General features: G+C 40.3%; 2 protein-coding genes across 2 annotated transcripts in view; one reads left to right on the plus strand and one right to left on the minus strand.

Moving 5' to 3' along the window:
* Positions 1 to 255: 255 nt before the first annotated feature.
* PRDX4 (peroxiredoxin 4) lies at positions 256 to 18,249 on the minus strand. The gene is made up of 7 exons (XM_022560476.2): positions 17,903 to 18,249; positions 13,548 to 13,665; positions 10,632 to 10,748; positions 7,999 to 8,121; positions 4,534 to 4,664; positions 3,482 to 3,516; positions 256 to 370 (listed from the first exon to the last, which is right to left on the minus strand). The coding sequence occupies exons 1-7, from the start codon at positions 18,144 to 18,146 to the stop codon at positions 320 to 322; spliced, it is 819 nt and encodes a 272-aa protein (XP_022416184.1). The 5' UTR covers positions 18,147 to 18,249; the 3' UTR covers positions 256 to 319.
* Positions 18,250 to 18,376: 127 nt separating this feature from the next.
* Positions 18,377 to 26,340, plus strand: part of LOC111167506 (uncharacterized) — a 247,214-nt gene continuing 239,250 nt past the window's right edge. Inside the window, exons 1-2 of the mRNA XM_089904681.1 lie at positions 18,377 to 18,550; positions 20,169 to 20,232. Of these exons, the coding sequence (XP_089760807.1) occupies positions 18,392 to 18,550; positions 20,169 to 20,232 (223 nt within the window). The 5' untranslated portion in view covers positions 18,377 to 18,391. The remainder of the gene's footprint in view (positions 18,551 to 20,168; positions 20,233 to 26,340) is intronic.

Genomic DNA, 26,340 nt, shown 5'->3' on the forward strand with positions numbered 1-26,340 from the left:
ATTCAAAGAGTTCCTGTGAGAATTAAGTGAAATAATACACCTAACCTCCTAACACAATGCCTGGTAGATGGCATGTACTCCATAAATGTTAGTTATTACTCTTGTTACGAGTTTGAGTCAGTCTGACATTTTTGTATTTTGGAAAGATAGAGAATAACTGCCTACCTTTTGGCATCAGTGTCTACCAAACACTAAATATCTTTGGACCCTGACATGGATTTTCATATTATTCAAGAAATTACTACTGCAACACAATGTGGTAATAAAACAATGAACTTTACTGAGAAGTTTCAAACATCATGACCCGAGGAAGTATTTTTCAGTTCAGTTTATCAAAATACTTCAACTTTCCGGCTGGATCTGGGATTATCTGTTAAAGAAAAAAAGCAAATTATTCATTTTAAAAGCCAAAGTATATCAACAGTAGTCTGACATTAGTTGCTTATCTCTTGACTAAAGATAAAGATTATTTTGTGTACCAAATTATATCATATATATTTAGGAAAAACTGGATTTGTCCTGCTAATCTCAGCTCTCCCAGAAGGCAGATAATTTGCTAGTAAATTAACATCTGTACTCAAGCACCTCAAATTTACTTACAGCTCTTCTCTTTGCCACCAGGCTTTCATGGCATCTTCAGGTATGGTGTAAAATCAAACATGTTGAGAGAGCATGGCTACAGATGTTAATGTATTTTTAAAATTATCTGCTGATGAAGTGATGGTATGCTACAACCTGAAAAGGGGGCAGTGGGTTCAAATGGATTGCTTGGAGGTCCAGAACTGTAACCTTTTAATCTCAAACCGCAAAGTAAAAGAAGTACTCTAAAAACAACGTGAGTACCTATTTAGTGAATGGACAAATACTCTGAAAGAAAAAGTGTTCCCTCCTAGAGCGTTACAGCCTTAGAAACCTCCTAGGTTTCTAACTTCTCACATTAACTGTTACTTGCTAGTTACAGGTAAAGTACATTTATCCCTATATAAAAAAATAACCTTGTACTTTATTGTAATCAGCTTATGATAGTTCTATATGCATTTTCTTCAGCATAAAATAAATGTTACCTAATTTCAGGCATCACTCCAGTATTTTGTCTTTGCCAATGTATAATCTCTCTGCATTCCACTTCAATTCAAGAGTATTTATGGCATAACAACTGGGTGCCACAGTATGCTGCACGGTGGGGGATCCAGTGGTAACCACCGAAGTCCCCGCCTTGGAGGCTCGTACAAGCACGTGGGGAAGATGTACGTGTACATAACTGCTTTTGATGCAACACACAAAACTAGGACACAGGCTCTGTGACTCAACAGAGGCTGAGATGGCATCAGGGAAGGCCTCAGAGTGGAAGTAGCATTTAAGTTGGTATTGAAAGAAGAATTTGGGGAATTTAGGGAAGGGGAGAGAGGTACTCCAGGCTACAGAAAGAAAGACCTGAGCAAAGGCACAAAAGCGTGACAGAGTAGGGCTTAGTTTGGGGAAAGATGAGTCACGTGATTTGGTGGGAGCATAGCATGTGTGCGTGTGTGAATCATGGGATGATGACCAGGGAGAGGCAGTGGAAAGAGAGAATGCAGAAGCTTGAAGGCTGTGCCCGAGCATGAGGACTTTGTACTGCAGAGCCACTAAGAGGTTCTGGTCTGCAGAATGACATGTGTTGGAGAGGAGAGAAACTGAGGTCGGGGAGACAAATCAGGAGGCCTGTGCAATGGAGATGAAAAATTCATCTGTCTTCAAAGAAACGCCACCACCAAACCTTTTCTGATCCTACACCCCCCCTCCAGCTGTTTTCTTTCCTTCTTTCCTTCTTGCCCTATCCTCAAACCACCTGCTGCCCTCCCTGTGGTCACGAGGGACTCCACATTGCTCAGTCAACTCATGGAACTCCAACCCTCCGTGCACTGGGACACTGGCGTCCTCTCCCATTCCCACAGCTCAGCGTTCTGCCCGCGCCAACCCTTTCTGCTCCCCCGCCACGCTGAGCCGCTACCGGCCTCAGGGCCTCTGCCCCTGATGCTCTTTCTGCATGGCTCCATGCACGACTGGCTCCCTTTCTTCACTCACGTTTCAGCTCAAATATCATCTGAAAAGTCTTTCCTGACCACTTTATCCCCATCCCAGGCACTGTCTCACCAACTGCCATCAACCTGTTTCTAAAAGCATTGGCCACAACTGAAATTAGAACGTAACTCTGAGGGCTGGAACATTGGCTATGGTGTTCACTAGTAAGTATCATCTGGCTATCATCCAAGTTCGAACAGTTGCCATATAGCAGGTGCTCAAGGAATGTCTGTTGAATGAATGCCCATAAAAACAGAGTAGAATGGTGGTTGCCAGGGGCTGGGGCTGGGGGAAATGGGGAGACGCTGGTCAAAGGGTGTAAGCCTTCAGTTTTAGGATGAATAAGTTCTGGGGAGCTGATGCACAGCACGGTTGACTATAGTTAATACTGTTGGTATACCTGAAATTTGCTAGAAGAGTAGATCTTAAGCCTTCTCACCCCACACAAAAAAGGCTAACTGTGAGATGATGGATTTGTTAATTAATCTGATTGTTTTCAACTATCATCTCTTTAAATATTTTCTCAGACCCTTTCTTTTGCTCTTCTTCTTCTGGGACCCCTATAATTCAAATGTTGGTGTGTTTAATGTTCTCCCAGAAGTCTCTGAGACTGTCCTCAATTCTTTTCATTCTTTCTTCTTTCTTCTGCTCTGCAGTAGTTATTTCCACGCTTTTATCTTCCAGGTCACTTATCTGTTCTCCTGCCTCAGTTATTCTGCTATTGATTCCTTCTAGAGAATTTTTAATTTCATTTATTGTGCTGCTCATCATTGTTTGTTTGCTCTTTAGTTCTTCTAGGTCCTTGTTAAACGTTTCTTGTATTTTCTCCATTCTGTTTCCAAGATTTTGGATCATCTTTACTATCATTACTCTGAATTCTTTCTCAGGTAGACTGCCTATTTCCTCTTCATTTGTTAGGTCTGGTGGGTTTTTACCTTGCTCCTTCATCTGCTGTGTGTTCCTCTGTCTTCTCATTTTGCTTAACTTACTGTGTTTGGGGTCTCCTTTTCACAGGCTGCAGGTTCGTAGTTCCCATTGTTTTTGGTGTCTGCCCCCAGTAAGCCAGATTTTCTTAAAAGCTTTTAATATACACTGAGGGTTTTGCTTGTGACTGTCTTCTTTGCCCTGAATTGATTCTACCACGTCTCCACTGTCGCCCTCCCCTTTTTTAATGGTATCTTTCTCTGTATACTTGGCTTTAAAATTCACAGCGTCAGGGCCCATATTCTGCTTTCCCAGTTGCAGCTACTCTCCGTACAGTCCAAAGAATGTCTAGTCTTATGAGTTCTGCCTAGCAATGTTTACTTCATTTACAAAATCAAGGGAGTTCTTTTACAAGGAAAGATTATCCTAGGGTTGGCTTTTTGGTTTTTTTTTTTGCCCCAGCCATCCTCTTAACAGAAAAATCAATTTGACTTACTGTTTCACTACCAGGTTTCCATCCTGCAGGGCAGACTGAAAGAAACAAAAATTGGCAAAAGACAGTTTAAAAACAGAGCTCAGTTCTCTTTAGCAGCTCTTGTGTTTTCTTTTTCCAAATGAAACTGAAAATAGAGCCTATATTAATGAGAACATTGCTACAGGACAGTTGACTTCTGTTAGCTTACTGGCTTGCAGCCAGAAATTTTAGTCATGGAGCTTATCAGCAGGCAGCTAATCTATTTTCACTTTTGTCAATTATGTTTAGTTACATTTACAATAGAAGAAACCAAATTGAGTGTTCCTGTAATACAGTTGGAAAGTTTGGGAATCTGGTAAACTGAAAGGTCTTGGTACAGCAAAAATTCCTTGAATGTACATTCCCTTAAGCTTATCTGCTATGTCCTGCAGTATTTTGTACTGATGCCATGGTTCACTGTTTGTCAAAAAAGACTTTAACATTATTTGGAAGGTAGGATTTCCCCTTGATTTAGAGTGCACCCTGACTCAGGCACTGAGTTACACGTTTGAAAGGAATATGTAACATGTGTTCTATTTTAAGAAGATCTGACCTTTTCCATTTGGCTACTACAAAAACTTGAAGTGAAAGGATGAAATGACAGGTTACCAGTGTGATACTGAATAACCTTAAGGATTTCTGAATTACTTTGAGGAAAAAAAGCTAAATCAAATAATGTAAACATGCAAATAAAACCTACGTTACTAGATACTGCCAGATTGGCTGGTGCATTTTAAGTTTATAGAAACATAATTTGAAAAATTACAGTAGCAGAAACTTCTCTGAGCTTAACCAAAAGGACTATGAAAATAATATTTTGTCCATCGTATTCAGTAAGTAGAAAATATTAGTGATATTTTGTTAAAAGCACTTTAAATTATAATTTGATCTGCTTAAAAGACCTAATAATCTGAAAACAATCAGAAGACTTGGAACCATGAAAATTACTTGTAAGATAAGAAACCAAACTAATTATGCTAGTATCTCTCAAACTAAAAAATCAAGAGGCTATGATGGTTAGAAGGGAAGGGCACCTTCTCCATGTTTGTCGGTGTACTGGAATGCTTGAACCAAACGCAGTGTCTCATCCACAGATCTACCCACAGGAAGGTCATTCAGAGTAATCTGTCTTAGGATTCCTTTGTCATCAATAATGAAGAGACCTCTGTAAAACATAAGAATGGTAAAGGTGAGGACATCTGTTCTCAGTCAAGAAAAATATTAGTTAACATGAATCCCTGTACCGCTCACACAGAAGGATGTTATACAGAACCAAAAACTCTCTACTTACCTACTTGACTGGTATGCACATGCACACACCCCCATACCCACACTTATCTACTGTATATTTTGGGATTATCACTGTTAAACGGTAGCTTTAATAATTTGTTTTTGTCTATGAAATGTACTGTAGTATTATCAGTTGAATCTTGACGTGTACTAGGTTTGGGATTGTACTGTAAATGAAATGATTAAACTACCTAGCAAAGCTTTCCTTTGGGTGAAGGAGTGATCCATGTTTCTTATCACTGGCTGTTTAGAATGTCTTTGTATTTCCTTTTTCAGTGGTGGAAAAAGACAAAGTCACCAATATGAAGTTGCCTTTCCTTCTGAATCTTTCTATATGTGATTCACTACTAAGGCCTGGGGAATAATGAGATAGTTCGACCTAAAAGACCTGCTATTGAGATCAGGGTGGCACTTTAAGAGTTAAAGTATACTAGAGATAAAAATTGTCAAAGGATTTTACTATCTATTTATTTCAGTCAATATGGATTTCAACCCAATACTTACTTTGGATTAGAAAAGGATCTCGGGTACTAGGGCTAATTGCTTGTGTACAAGTATTAAAATAATGATGAGATATATATATTTAGTAGAAATACATGGCATTACATATCTATTACATGAAATCTTATTCCATAATCATGTTAAACATTACTGAAGTGTTCCTCCTCATTCTACAACACCTTTTTTGAATGAGCAACTCAACATCTGAACTAACTAGGGCTCAATCTCCTTAGACCAGATCAACTTGGCCAAACTCAGGCAAAATTGTTAATTACTACTCATATGGGTATCCTTTCATGTACTACTTTTACAGTTGAAAATTCTCATCAAAGGTGATCAAGTCTGTTCTGAAGTAAGTGACCCTGATGGGAAATTTTGACCTTGCCTCTGTAAGGCACATCATACCAACACACACCACACAAAAACAAATCTGCCTTTTCTTTGGTAGCAAATTGTAGCTTCTGTTTTCTGTTCTGATTGTGTGAACTGCTTCTTTGGTAGACTATGAGACTAAGGCATTTGCCATACTTGGTGTAATATGTATATATGTCTCTTCCACAGAACAGAGACAGGTCATTCTTACAAAAAGTATGAAATTAAAATGGCAGCAGACATCTCAATAACAGCCCCAGAAGCTAAAGGTATCAGGGCAATGCTTTCAAATGTCCACAGGAAAATGCCTCTCAATCTAGAATTCTACACCCAGCCACATTATTAATCAAGCATGAGAGCAGAATAAAAACATTTTCAGACACAGAAGGCCCTCAAGCATTTTACCTTCCAATGACCTTGTATTAGGAAGCTATGAGGATGTGCTTCACCATAACAAAGAATTACATAAAGAAGGCAGGCAGGCATGGGAGCCAGAAAATTGGGTATCTAATAGAGAAGAGGTGAAGGAACGTCCCAGGATGCTGGTGCAGAAAGTGCTAGGACAACAGCTATGTAGCAGGCCTAGCGAGCCATCAGTCTGACTGGAAGCAGGAGGATGGAGGAAAAAAACTTACAGAGGAAAAATGCAGTACTTAGAGGGGTTACAATCCAGGTGTGGAATTTAGGAATAATTAGTGATGGATATATAGAAAACTAAGGGAATGAAAGAAATGAAGTAGTTTATTAGCTACAAGAAAATAAAAAAATTTGCCACGGGGGAAGGTAATCTTCAGCACACTACACTTAAAAGCTTAGCAGTGAATAATATTTATATAAACACTGAATATTGACTTAATCCAAAACTGTGACACATTATACTGGGAAAATTAATTTGGGGATGATGTAAGAAAGATAAAGTCCTATTTACCATGAAAAATAATACCAAAATTGATATATCCAGGAGATGTATTATATAAGATACTATTTAGAAATATGGAGTCAAATAATGCAAGCAGTAGCTAAAGGGCTGAAAGTAGCTTCCTCCATGAAGCAGGGCTAAGAGTAAGGAGAGGGCTGTTTAAGAAAATGTGACTTTTAAAAACTATGTGCATATATTACTTTGATGAAAATAAAAAATTAAAAAAACAAACTATTGGTTCAAATCACATAAAATAGCTAATATTAGATAATTTTACTTGGCTAATGTTCAAATAATTCTAAATTTTAAAAGTGCCTCAATCTTTTTAGTGGCATATTTACTCTTCGGGAGTTAACTCAGTAATAAACTCTAGGCAGAAACCATTACAGACTTGGCAAGTACAAAAAAAAAAAAAAAAAAGAGAAAGGAACTTGGTAGTGACACATGATACAATATGGATGAACCTTTTTTGAAAACATTATGCTAAGTGAAAGAGGCTAGTCATAAAAGAGCAGATACTGTAGGATTCCATTTCTATGAAATGTCCAGAATAGGCAACTCGAAAGACATAAAGTAGATTAGTGGTTGTGTAGGGCTAGGGGAGGGGGACTGGGTGAAACGGGCAGTGACTGCTAATGGGGATGGGATTTCTTTTTGGAGCAATGAAAATGTTCTGAAATTGATTGTGGTGATGGTTGCATCACCTGTGAATATGCTAAAAACCACTGAATTGTATGCTTTAAATGGGTGAGTTGTATGGTATGTGAATTGTATCTCAATAAAGCTGTTGTATGAAACCCACAGGATTATAAAATACTGACACCTTCACATAAAACATTAAAAAAACTCAGCACTGCAAAGCAAATCAACAATATATAAGAAAATTAAAACTGTTTCAAGCTGAAGTTGCCCTTTTTTCCAAAGAATTCTATCAGTATTTATTAACTCAAGTAACTCAATGAGGGTTGTTGGGTAAAATATCTCCTTAATTTTTCCTACTCCAAAGACACAGGTTTGTTAAATAAATACTATGATACTTGTATTTAGAAAAACCATTACTAGAGTCAGTTTGGAAAAGAGGAGAAAGAAATGGACAAACCATTTGGGGACCTGGGTTCATGTCTGGGCTCTGCAATTAACTGTAGTAACTTTGGCTAAGTCCATGGAACTCTGAATCTGTTTTTTATGTAAAATGACAGGGTTGGTCAAAGACCTCTAAATAATCTTCTGGCTCTAACAGTCTGTGACACTCACATAGCTTAAGTTGGGCACTTACCAATTATTTTTAACGGTATCTACAACATTTTTGCAAACAGAGCAAATATTTCTTGATCAAACCTTGTATCTTCTAACTCCATTTCAACGAGGATTACAAATATATTCATATTTGTCATAATGTAAAACCACTGAAAGGTACCTAAGAGTGTGGCCCGAGTCTTCCAGATATACGCCATAGTCCTTTGAGATCTGATGGTTCAAATCTGAAAGAAGTGGAATGCTTATCGGCCCAAGTCCTCCTTGTCTTCGAGGGGTATTAATCCTGTAACAGAAAATTTACCTTTCAGGGTTAAGTAAATGGCATATATTAAAACAGCACTCTTTCTTTGCATATGCACACAAACACACAACACACACATTCTCTAACAAAGACAGGCTAATATACATTCTATTTTTCTTGCCTCTCCCTCCCCTTAACAATATATTCATATCCTTTAAACACTAAATATGGAGATATACATCACATTTTTAATGTACAGACATAATATATGTTACTAATCTCTACTGACAGTCATTTAAACTGATTGCATTTTTTTTTGCTTTTATAAACACTGCTGGAAAATCCTGATAATTCTCAACTTTGTATACTTGTCTGATTAATTCCTAGAAGTGGAATTATGGATCAAAGGATATGCACTGTCATAAGCATAACCTTAGAATTGTGATTGCAAGACAAAGCCTTGTGAGATAAGCACGATACAACTGGATGGCATTTTAATATTCTGAGAGACAAGAAATGCCAAGTCCACTTGAAGCAGCAAGGAAGTTAGCTGTAATCTCAGACTCATCAGTCTTCAGATTTAAGTATTCTGCAACTTGAAACTGGAGGATGTGGGTTGGGGCCCTCATGGTAGGACACTGACGTAGCCGTTAGGAAACAGGGAACTGTGGCTCCAGATGTTTGCAGCCGCAGTTCTGACATCCAAGTAGAAATCTCTGGTTGATATGAAACCTATCCAGCTGAGAATGTATCCCCCAAAATTCCTTGGGAAAGCAATCCCAAATTATTTGGGATGACATAACTTTCTCCTTAGTGGATTTGTGTTTTAATCCTGCAAAGATTTAGAATTACTATAGAAATGATGAAGCAAATTCAAACCATAGTTTTAGTATTTTTATATTAAGAAATAATCAGTATATATTTGTATACTAAATTATAATGTTTAAGAGATTTGGCATGTTAAAATAACAGATTCACTTTATGATTCCAATTCGAAATGTGTAATCTGAAATTTTAGTTTATAACTAGTAAAGAAACATTTTAAAAGGACTTAAGACACACCTATTTATTTATTAGATTTGCAAGAATTAAGTTCTTGGGAAAGTGTGTCTGAAGACTGAGATGCTTAAATATATTAAATATATAACTGCATCTTAAAATACTTGAGAATCAATTACTTAAGGAAATGTAAATTAAATTTAAATTGTAGCTCCTGAACCAATTAAACTTTTACTTACATATACACACATACATATATGTGTGTATGTATAATTTACAATTATAATTTATATACATTTACAGTTATATATACAAATACATTCATGTATATATATTTATATACATAATTGTAAATGGAGAAAAACCTGTTTTGACTTTGTTACTTTAATGAATTGAATGTTAAATTTTAAAAGCAAAATAATTCTGCACAATCTTTATTGTGCAAAAATTTTGTGAACAAAATTATGGATGCTATTAAAAACTCACATTAGGGACTTCCCTGGTGGCGCAGTGGCTAAGAATCCGCCTGCTAATGCAGGGGTCATGGGTTCGAGCCCTGGTCCGGGAAGATCCCACATGCCACAGAGCAACTAAGCCCGTGCTCCACAACTACTGAGCCTGAGCTCTAGAGCCCATGAGCCACAGCTACTGAGCCTGCGTGCTGAAGCCCGCGAGCCTACAGCCCATGCTCCGCAACAAGAGATGCTACCGCAGTGAGAAGCCTGCGTACCACAACGAAGAGTAGCCCCCGCTCGCTGCAAGCAGAGAAAGCCCGTGCTCAGCAACGAAGACCCAACACAGCCAAAAGTAAATAAATAAATAAATTTATAAAACAAAACTCACATCAACATGAACATTTCAATGTTTGAAACATGTTGCCTAACTGCTCTCCAGAAATGCTGAATCAACTGTGTTTGTGTAAGTACCATTTCTTCACACCTTTATCAACATTGGATGAAATTCTTAAATATTTGAACTCTTGGCCAGACAGAGGAAAAAAATGGCATCTCTTGTCATTTTATTGTAAATTCTCTGCAATTAATTAGGCAGAGCATCTTTTCATGTTTAATGAATTTTTAAAAATTATTTAAAGCATTAATTTAAAAAATCATTGCTTCTTAAAAAGTAATGATAAAAGCTATTTTGAGTTTGACTTAATACTAGACAACTGGGTAACAGAGAGACATAGTATTTTAGATTTTATTTCTCCAGGTTAAGGTTACCCAATTTATGATAATAAAGTAATCATACAATTCAGTGGTTTTTGCTATGGATATTACATCTTTTGAATTTAACTTTTTTTCCCCAAAATTTGAAATGTCCTATAAAATCCTTAAGCATTTTTACTGTACCTTCATTGAACTAGCAGCTCTCAGATAAATTTATTCCTGAACTGTCTGATAAATAACTATATTCCTGTCATAGAAGTACCATGCACTAACTGATTGTGCCACTGGAGCTCCTCTATATTCCTGTCATGTTAAGAGTTGTCTGCCCATAATTTAAGAGTATGTCCATTTTTTCCCTACAAATATTAAGTTTAAGATACTGACCAGGCCAAATGGGTAAACTGTGAATCAACAGAGCATGCTACCACTTCAGTATTTATCGATCTGAATTCCTCAATTCTATCACCAAAGGCGATGATTTCAGTTGGACACACAAAAGTGCTGAAAGTTAAAAAAAAAAATTATTCTCAAAATACACATATACTTAGTTTCAAATGATTTTGTTTTTATAAACACCTTTAGTATATAAAAACACACATTAAGAACAATTTTATATATGAAGCTTCTCAAGATGGGAGTAGTCTAAAAAAATGGTTATTTGATCAAATCTAATTTAAAAAGTACAGAGTTCCCAATTACATCTTGATAAACTTTACTTTTATAACTTAATGGATCAGTGGTCAACCAATGTTCTCTTCTCCCTTATGGCAGCATCCCCCATTTTATTAGCTTTTATTCAATAATACTTTATATAGTGCTTTATAGCTTTCAAAGGATCAATACAAATTTTACATTGTTTCACTATTTTTTTTTAACCTTCCTATGCCAACCCTATGAGCTAGATGCATCTATCTCTATTTTGGAGATGAGGAAATACTCTCCCACCCCTCTCCCTTTCTTGATAAGGTCCTCTTCTACTTACTACCTCGTCTCCCAGTCCTGTTGTCAGAAGGGCACATTTAGAGAATATTACCTTAGGGTAGTATTTTTCAAGCAGTGATAGGGACTCCTTAAGCCAATTTATTGAGTTCCAACCAACATTTTAAAAAAGTGAAATAGAAAGTATGATCACACATATATCACACACAGTAAGGGTAAGTTATAACGCATATATATTTATATATAAGTGCATATATATGTGTGTATTCAGGAGTGATATTAAAAATATTTAACCACCTTAACTCAAGGTTGGCTTTAGCTCTCTCTGGAGGTTTCTGAAAGGGACTAGGTGGGAGGGGCAACTTGGGGAGGGCGTTGGTATGGAAGTTGTTCAGTATTTTAAGGAGCATGACTATACCGGTGCATACGGACTAAATATTACCTTGTATGTATAAGTGTATTGGGCGGCAATGAAAAATGTATTTCCTACCATGTGTCATCGTCAAGAAAGTTTGAAAAACAGACTTACAGGACAACAAGTTCCTACCACAGCCCAATACAGGCTTTTCAAATGTTTCAGTTGTTCGAGTGGAGGACTGCCATATGCAAGCAGACAATTCTAATCCAGGTTATGTCCCTGGAAACCTGGCCTATGAATGTATTTTTAATATTTTCCAAAAGGTAGGAATGATCGGCCCCTGCCCTCCTTCCTATTATTCCAAGAAATGCTACCTAGAGACACACTGGCCCAACTTAAAGTTTAGGCAGAAAACTGAAATTCTGCAGAATCTCGGAAGAATTCTGACTTTCTTCCTTGCAGACTGTGGCAAATGTCCCAGGATTCTTCCTTCTCTAACCAGGCCCAGTCCGGCAGGCATTACACAGAAACAACAGAAAGAAGCTCTCTCAGCTCCTTGCCCCAGAAGACCACTGCTAACATCATGCTCTAATTAGATATATCTTATTCATTATGGAGTTTTAAATAACACTGGAGAAACAGCATATTTGTCTATGTTACACTAATTTCAAAATTCAGGTTTAGCATCAAATATATTTAATATATGTGTTGCTTTTCAGTTTTACAGCATGAATTTAGAAGGCCTATCATTTTATATATATTAAAATTTCTACTTCTGGTTTCTATTTGAAGTTAAGTTATATAATACATTTTAGCTAGTCAAGCCATAGTACAAGTTGATTAGAAAGAAGCAAGTTCTTACTAATTTAAAATATTACATATTATGCAGATTCATGATTTGTTTTAGCCTCAATGTACAAATTTTTATGAGAATTCGATTTGGATTTAGAGTAGGGGTCAGCAAACTTCAGTTCACAGTCCAAATCTGGCCTATCTTATTTTTTGTAAATAAACTTTCAACGGAGCACAACAACACTCATTCATTATTGTCTATGACTTTTGTGCTTCAAAGGCAAAATTGAGTAGTTGCAATGAAGATCACTTCGAGACTAAAATATTTACTATCTGGCCCTGTACAGAAAAACTTTGCTGACCTCTGGCCTAGAGACAACCTAAAGATATGAGCTTAAGTATATCCTCCCTGCAAGTTTAAAATATATTTACTTAGTTCTAGATTACTCCTAATGTAAAAACGACCTTAATATACAGTGGCAAAGACAGAAGAATCTTCTATTTACTTTTGTAACCAAAAAATATATTCAAACATAAAAGATAAAAGTTGGGATAACTCTCTTTGGTATCTTTTCACTTTCATGGAATTTGAAAAACACTCAAAGTTAAATCCTCAATGTGACTAAAGTTCCAAGAGTATTTACTTTGAGTCAACTTTCTATCTACAAAAGTGCTCACTGCCAGAGTTAAAGTAAGAGAACTACCCCCATAACCATAATTTATATTAATAGGTATTATTCCTTAAGCATATCCAGTATTTTCAGGAAAATGTTCAAATCACAGAAAAGCAACAGATGTAGCAAAGAATAAAAATAGTAAAACCATAGTTAAATGGCATCACCAGAGAAAAAGGCATATAAACATTCAAGTTAACAGAGAAACAGATTTGTGGCATAAGTCTTGCAATTAAATGCTTTCTAAAATATTCTCAGTCCATTTTCTTGCCTTAGTAAGTATAGCTTAATGAATATAAATGTGGCTTTCCTCTAATGATTACATTTTGATAACACAATCATGTAGATATAAGTACTGGGATCAATGGTTTATGATTCTGAAATATATTCAAGATGTTACCTTCTTGAAAAAACTCATCTCAGTTTTCCCTTTAAGAACAAGTGCTAAATAAAATAATTTCTAACTATTTGATGTTGTTGAATAATGACTGATAATGACTGAGGTTTTACTAGCTGCTATGTACATGTATTACTTACAAATCAAGTGGGTAGAAGAAAAAAACCAGGTATTTCCCACGATAATCAGTTAACTTCAGCTCCTTAAATTCTCCATTTATCACAGCTGTTCCTTCCCAATAAGGTGCTGGCTTGGAAACTAAGAAAGAAAAATATATGATGTTCTTTTCTATTTACAATAGCCCGGAGATGGAAACAACCTAAGTGCCCATCATTGGATGAATGGATAAAGATGTGGCACATATATACAATGGAATATTACTCAGCCATAAAAAGAAACGAAATTGAGCTATTTGTAATGAGGTGGATAGACCTAGAGTCTGTCCTACAGAGTGAAGTAAGTCAGAAAGAGAAAGACAAATACCGTATGCTAACACATATATATGGAATTTAAGAAAAAAAATGTCATGAAGAACCTAGGGGTAAGACAGGAATAAAGACACAGACCTACTAGAGAATGGACTTGAGGATATGGGGAGGAGGAAGGGTAAGCTGGGACAAAGTGAGAGAGTGGAATGGACATATATACACTACCAAACGTAAAATAGATTAGCTAGTGGGAAGCAGCCACGTAGCACAGGGAGATCAGCTGGGTGCTTTGTGACCGCCTGGAGGGGTGGGATAGGGAGGGTGGGAGGGAGGGAGACGCAAGACGGAAGAGATACGGGAACATGTGTATAACTGAGTCACTTTGTTGTAAAGCGGAAACTAGCACACCATTGTAAAGCAATTATACTCCAATAAAGATGTTAAAAAAAAAAAAAAAGACCTGCTTACATTTTCCCTCTACCTTGTAGCTTTGGCAGATCGCCTCAGAGCTTTTTCCCCCAGCTGCATGTATGAGCTCTTGTGGTCTACACAGATCATTTATTGGGCCTTTATCATTAATGCCTAAGTATAAGTAGGTTTTTTTGGCATTAGTTTTTCTCTCTATTCAGGTGGCAAACTTCCTATAGTGGACAAGGATCCTGAGTTTTAAAATCACCCCCACCTTCTACTATGTGCCTTATTTGTTGTGTATGCAGAATAGAAACTAGTTTTTTGATTGATTGCAAGAAGGGATTAAAAATACCCTGAACATTTCACACAAACGTTCATGTTCTCTGAGTCTAGCTTGAACCCTGCTTAAACTGAAGTGTTAGGTGTTTACTCCTACCCCATATGTACAGTGCTACTCAAAGAGTAGCCTGCAGACGCCTGGTGGGGCATGATCTGTTGGCTAGCAGTCCCTGCCCAGATAAGGAGTTGCATCACAATGTAAATAGACTATGTCACTAAGCACACTGTAGAGCTCAGCTGACTTTTTTTTTGTTTTTTATTTTTTGTTTTTAGATTTATAAGAATAATCTTTTATTTCATCATTGAGAAATATTTTCTATTTTGCAAGGTAATTTATAAAGAGGCCAAGTTTCTAGATCCAAAGTGGTTATTTTCCTAAGGATGTATTTCAGGAAATACCAGAGGATTGCTTGCTTTCATTTTACTGTAGTTGAAAACATATTTTTAGTAAAATGGAGTAAAAAACAACCCCCCCAAAAAAATATGTAATACGTGATTCCTTATCTTGAGCCAGAAATATCTTGATATGATTTGGTAAAGGCTAGGAGGGAGAATTAGATAGCAGAAGGATACAGAACTATATATGCTTTATATACATTACTTAAAATGCTACTCAAGTGTGAGTTTATAATTGTAACAATGTGTTACAGGGACTTCCCCGGTGGTCCAGTGGTTAAGACTCCCTAGTCGGGGAACTAAGATCCCACACGCCCTGTGGTGTGGCGTGGCCAAATAAATAAAATCAAATAAAATAAATCTTCTATAATAAATTAACTATAATTAAAAAAATAATATGTTACAATGATAGTCCTTAATGATTTTAGCATATTGGGAAAACCAATAAAACTGAAAAATTCTGTTCTGAAAATCTTGATTTTGGAAATTTTGGGTTCTTTTTTCTTTTTTAAACACTGATAGAATACTTTATTGTTATTATTTGGCTTAGCAAATTAGGAAAGATTTGTTAAATGATAACACAATGTTGGCAAGGTGGTGGAAAGGCAGGCCCTCATATCCTGGATATGGCTTGCTTGCTTGCTTTTTTTTTTTTTTTTTCCTTGGGAAATTTTGGGTTCTTGATTTAAGAACTGCAGTGTTAGTTCAAAAAAAACTGTCATCAGTTTATAGAGCAAAAAGAATGCAGTATGCTAAGATCTATAAATGGAATTCCCAAAGCAAACCCTTGCATGTATTAAAAAAACAAACAAAAATTGTCCCGAATATAAATCATATAATTAATAAAGCAAATGCAGCAGTATAAAGAAGAATATTTAAATCCCATCTCCCCATAACCCCCATAATTTAACTACTGTTAACATTTTGATGTCTTTCCTTCCAGTCTTTTTTAAACACATAAATTTGGATCACGTTGTGCCCCACTTTTTTTTTTTTTCCGGTACGCGGGCCTCTCACTGTTGTGGCCTCTCCCGTTGCGGAGCACACGCTCCGGACGCGCAGGCTCAGCGGCCATGGCTCACGGACCCAGTCGCTCCGTGGCATGTGGGATCTTCCCGGACCGGGGCACGAACCCGTGTCCCCTGCCTCAGCAGGTGGACTCTCAATCACTGCACCACCAGGGAAGCCCTGTGCCCCACTTTTTAAAAAAGGGAGCAGTAGATCATGACGTTTTTCATGTTACTAAAAATTATTTGAAAGTCTGAACTTAATAATGCCATAACATTCCATTTTATGAGTGAAAAGTCCTTGTAATTTTAATTCTAGATGAGCCTACACATGAGAGAAATATAGCAAATACCTAAAACTTGAAAAGGTCTGCTGGTAGAGGGAAATCTATTATTACTACTATTTTTTGCTTCCGTGTGCAGACTTGGATGGGATTTCTTATGAAAAATATATGTAATGCCAGTAAACACTTAACTGGCTGACATATTTCAAAATATCTTCCCAGGCAAGTAAAACTAATGGGACTTGGAAATACGATTTTAGAAGTGCAACACTAGCTTTTTTAAAAACAAAAATCTAAAGATAACTTTCAGGAGGAAAGAACTGCAGATGTTTAAGGAGGCGAAACAGTTTTTCTCATTTATCACTCCCACTCCATCCTAAGGCATAACAACATGCAATTTAACACTGGGGATTCATAATTGTGAAGCACTACTTTTTTTCACTGAACCTGGGCAAGGAGCATTCTGTAACTGTACCACAAAAGCCAAATACACATCTTCAGAATGCCAAATGGTCAGTAGGAAAAGCAAGTTCCTTAAAAGCGAGTAAGGGGGCTTCCCTGGTGGCGCGGTGGTTGGGAGTCCGCCTGCCGATGCAGGGGACGCGGGTTTGTGCCCCGGTCCCGGAGGATCCCACGTGCCGCGGAGCAGCTGGGCCCGTGAGCCGCGTCCGGAGCCTGTGCTCCGGAGCGGGAGAGGCCACAACGGGGAGAGGCCCGCGTACCGCAAAAAAAAAAAAAAAAAAAGCGAGTAAGGGACAGTCTTTATCCTTTAGCCCCTAGCCACTTTTTTGGGGCTAATCTTAACATTCAGATGCAGCAGGCCACAACTTTCTCAGTATCTACTTAGTCTGATGTGTCCTTCCTGAAAGTGGCCATTAGTTGTGTACACTGGACAGAAATGCAAATAATCAAAAGCCAAACTGGCAGGACACAAATTTGCCACGAGGTTTATCATCAACCCAAATGCATTACTTCTAACCTCCCTTTTCCCATTTCCGTACAAAGAGCCTCCAAAGTATACCCTGTAACAAGTTCCTCATTTCTGAGAAACACAAAGGATACCCATTAACTACACAGGTCTTTGGGAAGGTGGCTTTTAATAGTCTTCTTTATAAGATGCAACAACAATCAAAGAAAAAAGAAAAATGAAGCGTTTGCCCTCCTGAGCATTTTGTTTAGCCACTTTTCTGTTTAATCAAACTGTCTGTGAATCATTATTCAGCTTATCAATGCATTCTTCCCCGAAATCGCAGAACAGACGCGACGTGCTGCAGGCTCTTTGCGATGTTTGAGGAAGTGTTTCAGTTTGCACAACATCCTCGTCGCCTGCAAGCCCCGGACCAGTGCCATCCTCTTTCCCTCATCTGTGGCTTCGGGGGTAACCACTACTTCTTCCAAAATCTGATTAGTGGAACCCATCCCTTTCTTCCCACCTCGCACCCCCTTCCATCCCCCCCACCCCCCAAGGAGAGAGCCAGGCTCTCCCTGGGACCGAAGGCAGCCCAGGGGGTGCCGCCCAAGCCAGGCCCCCGGGTAGCCACCGTAACCAGGGTACACGTGTCTCCTGGCCCTCCCCACCTCCCGCCTCCCTCTGCCACCGGTCACCCCGCCTTGGCAGGGCACCACCTACTCTTGGCTTTGCTGAGGTGCAGGGAGTGGTCGGCGACCGAAACCCGGGACGCCTCCCCCGGGTACACTTGTCCACCCGCGTAGAAGTGGCACTCCTCTTCGCGGGTTCGGGGCCTCTCCTCCGCGTCCAAGCCCCGTAGAGCTTTGGCCGGCAGCAGGAACAGCAGCAGCGGCAGCAGCAGCAGCTTTCGGCTCCGGCCAGGGGCCGAAGTCGTCGCGGGTAGCGGCGGCCGCCGCGCCTCCATGACCACCCGAGGGTAGTCGCACGTCCCTTGGCTCGAGAGCTACTTCTCCCGCCGCCAGGTAGTTACAATCCCGCGCCGGACGCCCGCGAGAGCCGAAGCGCGGCCTAGAGAAAGCTGCCCCGCCTCCTCACTCCCCCGGCCCCTCCCCGCTCCCCGTGTCCCTCGCTTCCCGGGCTCCCCCCCCCCACCCCGCCCCGCCACGTGGGCGTCAGCCCCGCCTGCTCCGCTTCTGCAGGCGTTTGCGCATGCGCCCTGGGGCGGGCCAAGGCTGGGAGCTTAGCCTAACTCTGCAGAGTGTGGCATCGCCCGTGACTCCTGTGCTCCCGCCCGTGCTCTGGGCTAGACGTCCTTTCACGTCATCTCTTCCACAAAGCCTCGCCACCGCACACCATCCCCGCAAAAAAGTGAGACGAACTTTTCTGCCTCTGAACAGCTTTCACTTTATACTTCTAACAGTACTTGTTTCTTCCTTGAAGTGGTCTGTGTGAACAGCGCCATGACTCCCCGCCCCCCCCATCCCCGCCCTTAGTTGCAGCCCAAGTCTTGGGAGAATTTGGAGAAGAAAGGCCTAACCATTTACTCTCCTTCAGCAGGCAAGGCAAACAGGCAGTTTTGTGACTTAAGCCTGTCTTAAAGGTGTCTTTTTTTTTTTAAACACTTGAAAAGTTCCCAGAAAACCAAACTTTGTTCCAGCACAGTATAGTTCCATCTTCAGATAATTACCCCATCACTTTACAGGGGTCTTCAGCAGCCTTTATGCCCCCAGGGTCCCTTCTGTCTTCCTGTGAGCTCTTGTCATCTTTCTGAATCCCACGAAAGCCATCCAACAGTTTGTGTTTTCTCTAGACCGTCAGCTCCCTGGGGTCAAAATCAATGTGGAATTCATCTTTGTTTCCCAAGTCACCTAGCGCAAGGTTAGCGCCTGCCCTTGTAAGCCCTTGATTTTGTAAATAACACCTAATGTTCCCGACAGCCAGTCATAGTTTCAAGTTGCTTTCACATGTTTTATCCTTACTCCTTGTGACAACCCTTTCCAAACTCATCCCTCACCCTAGTTCTGCCCATTATAGGACCCGGAAGAGTTTGATGGGCTTGTGGCCCGAAGGCCCTTGGCTCCTGCCTCCGTCTCTCCCGAGACTCTCCACCCCACAGGCGTTTGCGTCTGTGCCCTGGGGGCAGGCCCAGGATGCCCAGCGACGCCTAACTCTGTATAGCATTTTGTGACGTTGATGGCGACAGGTCTCGTGCTCCCGCCCCTCTTCGCCTTCGCCCTCAGCAATGTTTTAGGGCCTCCTCATTCTTTCAGGCTCATCTCTTCCACATAACTTGGCCAGAGACTGGTCTCCCGCCATTGCTGTGATAGTCTTCCCGCCATTGCCAGTGACTGGTCGTGCAGTCGCAGTACTGTTTTAGACCCTCTCATCCTTCCGCGCCCCCTTCTCCTACAGAGCCTCACTACCGCACACCATCCCCCCCAAACCACCCCCTCCCCGAAAACCTGAAAGTAACCCTTCTGCCTCTGAATGGCTTGCATTTTATACCTTTAACAGATACTTATTCTCCTTTTCCTGCAGTGAGCTTGGCGAACGGTGCCATGACTAGTTGTAGTCCTTTTAAGTACTGGGAAGACTTAGAGAAGAAAAGTCTAACCTGAAAAGCAATATCTTGAGACCATTTATTGTCTTCCAAAGGGAAAGAAGCTCAGGCAGGAAAGTCACAGTTTGGTGACTTCAGGCTGTCTCAAGATGTGTATTATTTTTTTTAAATCAAGACTTGATAAGTTCCCACAAAACCCTTTCTCCCAGGCATGATATTGTTCCATCTTCTGACAATTACCCCATCACTCACCCATTTGCTAAGATGGCAGATGAGAACTGAGGGGAGAAACAACACACACCAGAAAGACAGAAGCCATCGGCAGCCTTTATGCCCCCAGGGTCCCTTCTATTTTCCTGTGAGCTCTTGTCATCTTTCTGAATCCCACAGAAGCCATCCTAACAGTTTCTTTCCTCTATTACACAGTCTGCTCCTTGGGGTCAAAATCGATGTCGAATTCATCTTTGTTTCCCAAAGCACCTGGCACAAGGTGAGCATTTGCTATTGTAAACACTTGATTTTGTAAATAACACCTAATGTTCCTGATAGCCTGTCATAGTTTCAGGTTGTTTTCACATATTATATCCTTATTCTTTGTGGCAACCCTTTGAGGCAGATAGGAAACCTGCCCTTTACAAACTCATCCCTCAGCCCAGTCCTGCCCATTACATGCTCTGCTTTTTGTTTCCTGACCTGTTTCCTGTGGGCAAAGGAGGAAGCCACCTCTCTTTTGCTGAGGGGGGTAGGCAGGGGGTGGGGGAAGCACGTCCTTACCCATAGCATTGTCTGTCAATTCTTCACTTTCCATGGTTCTGTAGCTAGGAGTCCTCGGGTGAGGTGGCCCTCGCACCTCCCCTTCTTCTCCTTCTCTGGCCTCCAGTTCTAAGTGGAAGGGGAATGGGGCCCAGGGGATTCAGGACTCAGTCCCAGGGATTCGGCTGAGGCCTGTACCCCGAGGCCGTCTTCGGTGATCCATGTTGATCATTGGACAAGCAGCCACAAAGCCTCAGTGAATTCTAGGCCCTGAGCTGGGTCTCTTAGTTTAGGAACTGGGAGAGGAAACTCGGGGAGAGTGTTATTTCCTGACACCTCTGCCCTGGGCTGAGCTGAGGTGCCCCAGTTGGCAGCAAGGGCTGCCCAGCAAATGGGCCCCAGTGAACCTCCCAGGCACAAACTGCACTCCTCACTGGAATCCCTTGGCAGCTGACATTCTGGGTGGCAGTTGCTCTGAATCCTTATGTCCAGTGATATTCCCTGTGTGCCTGCCTCCCGCGGGTAGACATTGTGCTTTCACAGTGGCAGTCACAGGGAGGCTCGGGGCCGGGCCCTTCCCCCAAGACACTCACCATCCAGCTGGAGTCAGCTGCCCATATTAATAACACAAAACCATCAGACACAGGGAGGTGGTTCTGTGTATATAGAAACACGTGAGGAGCTTAAAAACATTCGAGTGTATGGACCGAGCCCCAGAAATGATGATTTAAGTGATGTTTGCGGGGCAGGTGGAGGCGGTCTCAAGCGTCTGTGGTTTCACAAATGATGTGTCTGGTTAAGAACCACCGCTGATAGAGGTTAAGAGTACGTTGTGGACTGAGCTGTTTCTAGGTTCCAATCTGAGCTCTGCCACCTATTGGCCTTATGGCCTGGGGAAGTTAATTTAACTTCTCTGAGCCTTAGTTTCATCTGCAGATGGGAGTCATTAATACCTTCCCCATGTTGTGAGACTGAAATGATATGAGTTTCATGATATAAGTGTGAAAGCTAACTTGGAGTGTGGGCCAGACTTAGGGACTCACTTCTAATGCATATGACGGGAGGAATGCTTTGTGACTTCTGACTCAAGGTCAGAAAAAAGATAGTATCTGTCTTTATTTACATTACTCGTTCTGCTGGAAGACTTATTGTCCAAAAAGTTTTTTTGAGATAAAATTCACAAAACATGTAATTTATCATTTAAAAATATATAATAAATTCAGTGGTTGTTAGTATTGTCACAGTGTTGTGCTTTGTGCTTACCACTATCTAATTCCAGAACATTTCCATCACCCCAAAAAAGAAACCTCATTTCTGTTAGCGGTTAATTCCTCCTTTCCCCCAGCCCCTGGCTATGACTAATCTATTTTTTGTCGTATAGATTTGCCTATTTTGGACATTTCATATAAATAGAATCATATAACATATGTCCTTTCATGTCTGGCTTCTTTTACTTAAGTATAATGTTTTCAGGGTTCATCTCTCTTGTAGCATGTATTGGTACTTCATTCCTTTTTTTTCTTGTGATAAAATATACATAACTTCATACTTACTATTTTAACCATTTTTTAAATCTCTTTATTTATTTTCATTTATTTATTTTTTTTGGCTGCGGCATGCGGGATCTTATTTCCCCGACCAGGGAACGAACTCGTGCCCCTTGCACTGGGAGTGCAGAGTCTTAACCACTGGACCGCCAGAGAAGTCTGAAAGCATCTCTTTAAATGCACGTCAAATTAGGAGTTAACCTGGGGCTTCCCTGGTGGCGCAGTGGTTGAGAGTCCGCCTGCCGATGCAGGGGACACGGGTTAGTGCCCCGGTCCGGGAAGATCCCACATGCCGTGGAGCGGCTGTGCCCGTGAGCCATGGCCCCTGAGCCTGCGCGTCCGGAGCCTGTGCTCCGCAGCGGGAGAGGCCGCAGCAGTGAGAGGCCCGCGTACCGTGAAAAAAAAAAAAAAAAAAGTTAACCTGCAAAATTTCAAAACAAATACAATCGTCCCTCAGTATCTGTGGGGGGTTGGTTCCAGGACCCGCCCCCAAATGCCAAAATTCAGGAATACTCAAGTCCTATAGTGGGCCCTGTAGCCACGGTTCCACACCATGTGGTACTGTAGCACGTATTTATTTAATTAAAATTTTTTTTTAATTTAAAAAATTTTTTAAATGGATCTTTATTGGAGTATAATTGCTTCACAATACTGTGTTAGTTTCTGTTGTACACCAAAGTGAATCAGCCATATGCATACATATGTCCCCATATCCCCTCCCTCTTGAGCCTCCCTCCCACCCTCCCTATCCCACCCCTCTAGGTCATTGCAAAGCATTGAGCCGATCTCCCTGTGCTGTGCGGCTGCTTCCCAGTAGCTATTTTACATTCGGTAGTGCCTATATATCGATGCTACTCTCACTTCACCCCAGCTTCCCCCTCCCACCCCGTGTCCTCAAGTCCATTCTCTATGTCTACATCTTTATTGCTGCCGTGCAACTAGGTTCATCAGTACTTTTTTTTCTTTTTTAGATTCCATATATATGTGTTAGCATACGGTATTTGTTTTTCTCTTGCTGACTTCACTCTGTATGACAGACTCTCTAGGTCCATCCACCTCACTAAAAATAACAATTTTTTTAAAACATCTTTATTGGAGTATAATTGCTTTACAGTACTGTGTTAGTTTCTGCTGTATAACAAAGTGAATCAGCTATACATATACAGATATCCCCATATCTCCTCCCTCTTGCGTCTCCCTCCCACACTCCTTATCCTACCCCTTTAGGTGGTAACAAAGCACTGAGCTGCTCTCCCTGTTCCATATGGCTGCTTCCCACTAGCTATATATTTTACATTTGGTAGTGTATATATGCCCATGCCACTCTCTCAACTTGTCCCAGCTTACCCTTCCCCCTTCCCATATCCTCAAGTCCATTCTCTACGTCTGCATCTTTATTCCTATCCTGCCCCTAGGTTCTTCAGAACCATTTTTTAAATTTAGATTCCATATATATGTGTTAGCATATGGTATTTGTTTTTCTCTTTCTGACTTACTTCACTCTGTATGACAGACTCTAGGTCCATCCACCTCACTACAAATAACTCAATTTTGTTTCTTTTTATGGCTGATATTCCATTGTATATATGTGTCACATCTTCCTTATCCATTCATCTGTCGATGGACATTTAGGTTGCTTCCATGTCCTGGCTATTGTAAACAGTGCTGCAATGAACATTGTGGTACATGACTGCTTTTGAATTATGGTTTTCTCAGGGTATGTGCCCAGTAGTGGGATTGCTGGGTCATATGGTAGTTCTATTATTAGTTTTTTAAGGAACCTCCGTACCGTTTTCCATAGTGGTTGTATCCCACCAACAGTGCAAGAGTGTTCCCTTTTCACCACACCCTTTCCAGCATTTATTGTTTGTAGGCTTTTTGATGATGGCCATTCTGACTGGCGTGAGGTGATACCTCTTTGTAGTTTTGATTTGCATTTCTCTAATAATTAGTGATGTTGAGCAGGTTTTCATGTGCCTCTTGGCCACCTGTATGTCTTCCTTGGTGAAATGTCTATTTAGGTCTTCCACCCATTTTTTAACTGGATTGTTTGTTTTTCTGATATTGAGCTGCATGAGCTGCCTGTATATTTTGGAGATTAATCCTTTGACTGCTGTGTCATTTGCAAATATTGTCTCCCATTCTGAGGGTTGTCTTTTGATCTTGTTTATGGTTTCCTTTGCTGTGCAAAAGCTTTGAAGTTTCATTAGGTCCCATTTGTTTATTCTTGTTTTTATTTCCCTTTCTCTAGGAGGTGGGTCAGAAAGGATCTTGCTGTGATTTATGTCATGGAGTGTTCTGCCTATGTTTTCCTCTAAGAGTTTTATAGTGTCTGGCCTTACATTTGGGTCTTTAATCCATTTTCAGTTTATTTTTGTGTATAGTGTTAGTGAGTGTTCTAATTTCATTCTTTTACATGTAGCTGTCCATTTTTCCCAGCACCACTTATTGAAGAGGCTGTCTTTTCTCCATTGTATATTCTTGCCTCCTTTGTCATAAATTAGGTGACCATATGTGCGTGGGTTTATCTCTGGGCATTCTGTCCTGTACCATGGATATATATTTCTGTTTTTGTGCCAGTACCATACTGTCTTTTTGTTTTTTGGCTGCATTGGGTCTTCATTGCTGCGTGCGGGCTTTCTCTAGTTGTGGCGAGTGGGCGCTACTCTTGGTTGTGGTGTGCGTCCTTCTCATTGCGGTGGCTTCTCTCATTGTGGAGCACAGGCTCTAGGTGCGTGGGCTTCAGTAGTTGTGGCACACGAGCTCAGTAGTTGTGGCTTGTGGGCTCTAGAGCACAGGCTCAGTAGTTGTGGCGCACGGGCTTAGTTGCTCCGCAGCATGTGGGATCTTCCTAGACCAGGGCTCGGACCTGTGTCCCCTGAATTGGCAGGCAGGTTATTAGCCACAGGTGAATGTGACTACTATAGATACCTCATATAAGTAGAATGATACAATATTTGTCCTTTTGTATCTGGGTTCTTTCACTTAAGTTTAATGGTTTCAAGGTTCATCCATGTTTTAGCATGTACTGGTACTCTATTCCTTTTTATGGCTGAATAATATTCCATTGTATGGATATACCAATTTTGTTTGCCCATTCATAAATTGATGGAAATTCAGGTTGTTTATACTTTTAGACTAATATGAATAATGATGCTGTGAACATTCATTTACAAGTTTTTATGTGGACTTATGTTTTCAATTCTCTTGGGTATCTATCTAAGACTGGAATTGCTGGGCTATATGATAACTCTATGTTTAACTTTTTGAGGACCTGCCCAAGTGTTTTCCACAGCAGCTATCCTATTTTACATTTACACCAGCAGTGTGTGAGGGGTCCAGTTTCTCCACATCTTCTTCAACACTTGTTATTGTCTGTTTTTTTGGTCATAGTCATGGGAAGGATGTGAAGTGATATCATTTTAATTAGCATTTACCAAATGACTAATGATGTTCAGCATCTTTTCATGTATATCATCTTTGGAGAACTGCTTATTTAACTCTTTTGTCCATTTTATAATTGGGTTGTTTTTCTTTCTGTTGTTGAGTTGTAAGAGTTCTTTATATATTTAGGATACTAAACCCTTATCAGATATATGATTTACAAATACTTTCTCCCATTCTCTGGGGTTTTTTTCTTACTTACTTGATAGTGTCCTTTTAATTTTGATGAAGGTTTTTAATTTTGATGAAGTCTAATTTATATTTTTTGCTTGCTTGTGCTTTGGTGTCATATTTAAGAAGCTATTGCCTAATCGAAGGTCATAAAGATATAATACGTTTCTTTCTACGAGTTTTATAGTTATAGCTTTTACATTTAGGTATTTGAGGCTTTTTGAGTTAATTTTTGTCTATGGTGTGAGGTACGGATCAGGAATACTTTTTGAGCACCTGCTGTGTGCCAGACACTGTCATTGGGGTGCAGCAGTAACAAAACAGACATGTCCTACTATTATTGAGCTAAAATTCCAATGGCACTCACAGACATTAGTCCATGGTGACATAAATGTCTAAATGTAGATTTGACCACATACTGTTTCTGATCTAGAATGGGGTCCAGAGAATGTGAGGCTTGTGGGGGAAGGGTGCACCCTCACATGGTTGACAAAGTTGCAGCCTGGCCTGGGGCTCTGTGGTATGAAGGAAATCCCTGTCTGACACTGTCATGGGAACATTCACAGGTTCCATGATGGACCTGAGTGCAGGCTCTGCCACATCCCTTGTCTTTCCTCTGAATAGCCACTTAGACTCTCCCTCAGTTCCTAGGCTTTTGTGACCCACCCCTGTGTTGGGATCCT

Source organism: Delphinapterus leucas, chromosome X (assembly GCF_059928025.1).
Source record: "Delphinapterus leucas isolate spDelLeu-1000000601 "Yukka" chromosome X, BTC_Dleu_Yukka2, whole genome shotgun sequence".
Lineage (NCBI taxonomy): Eukaryota > Metazoa > Chordata > Mammalia > Artiodactyla > Monodontidae > Delphinapterus > Delphinapterus leucas.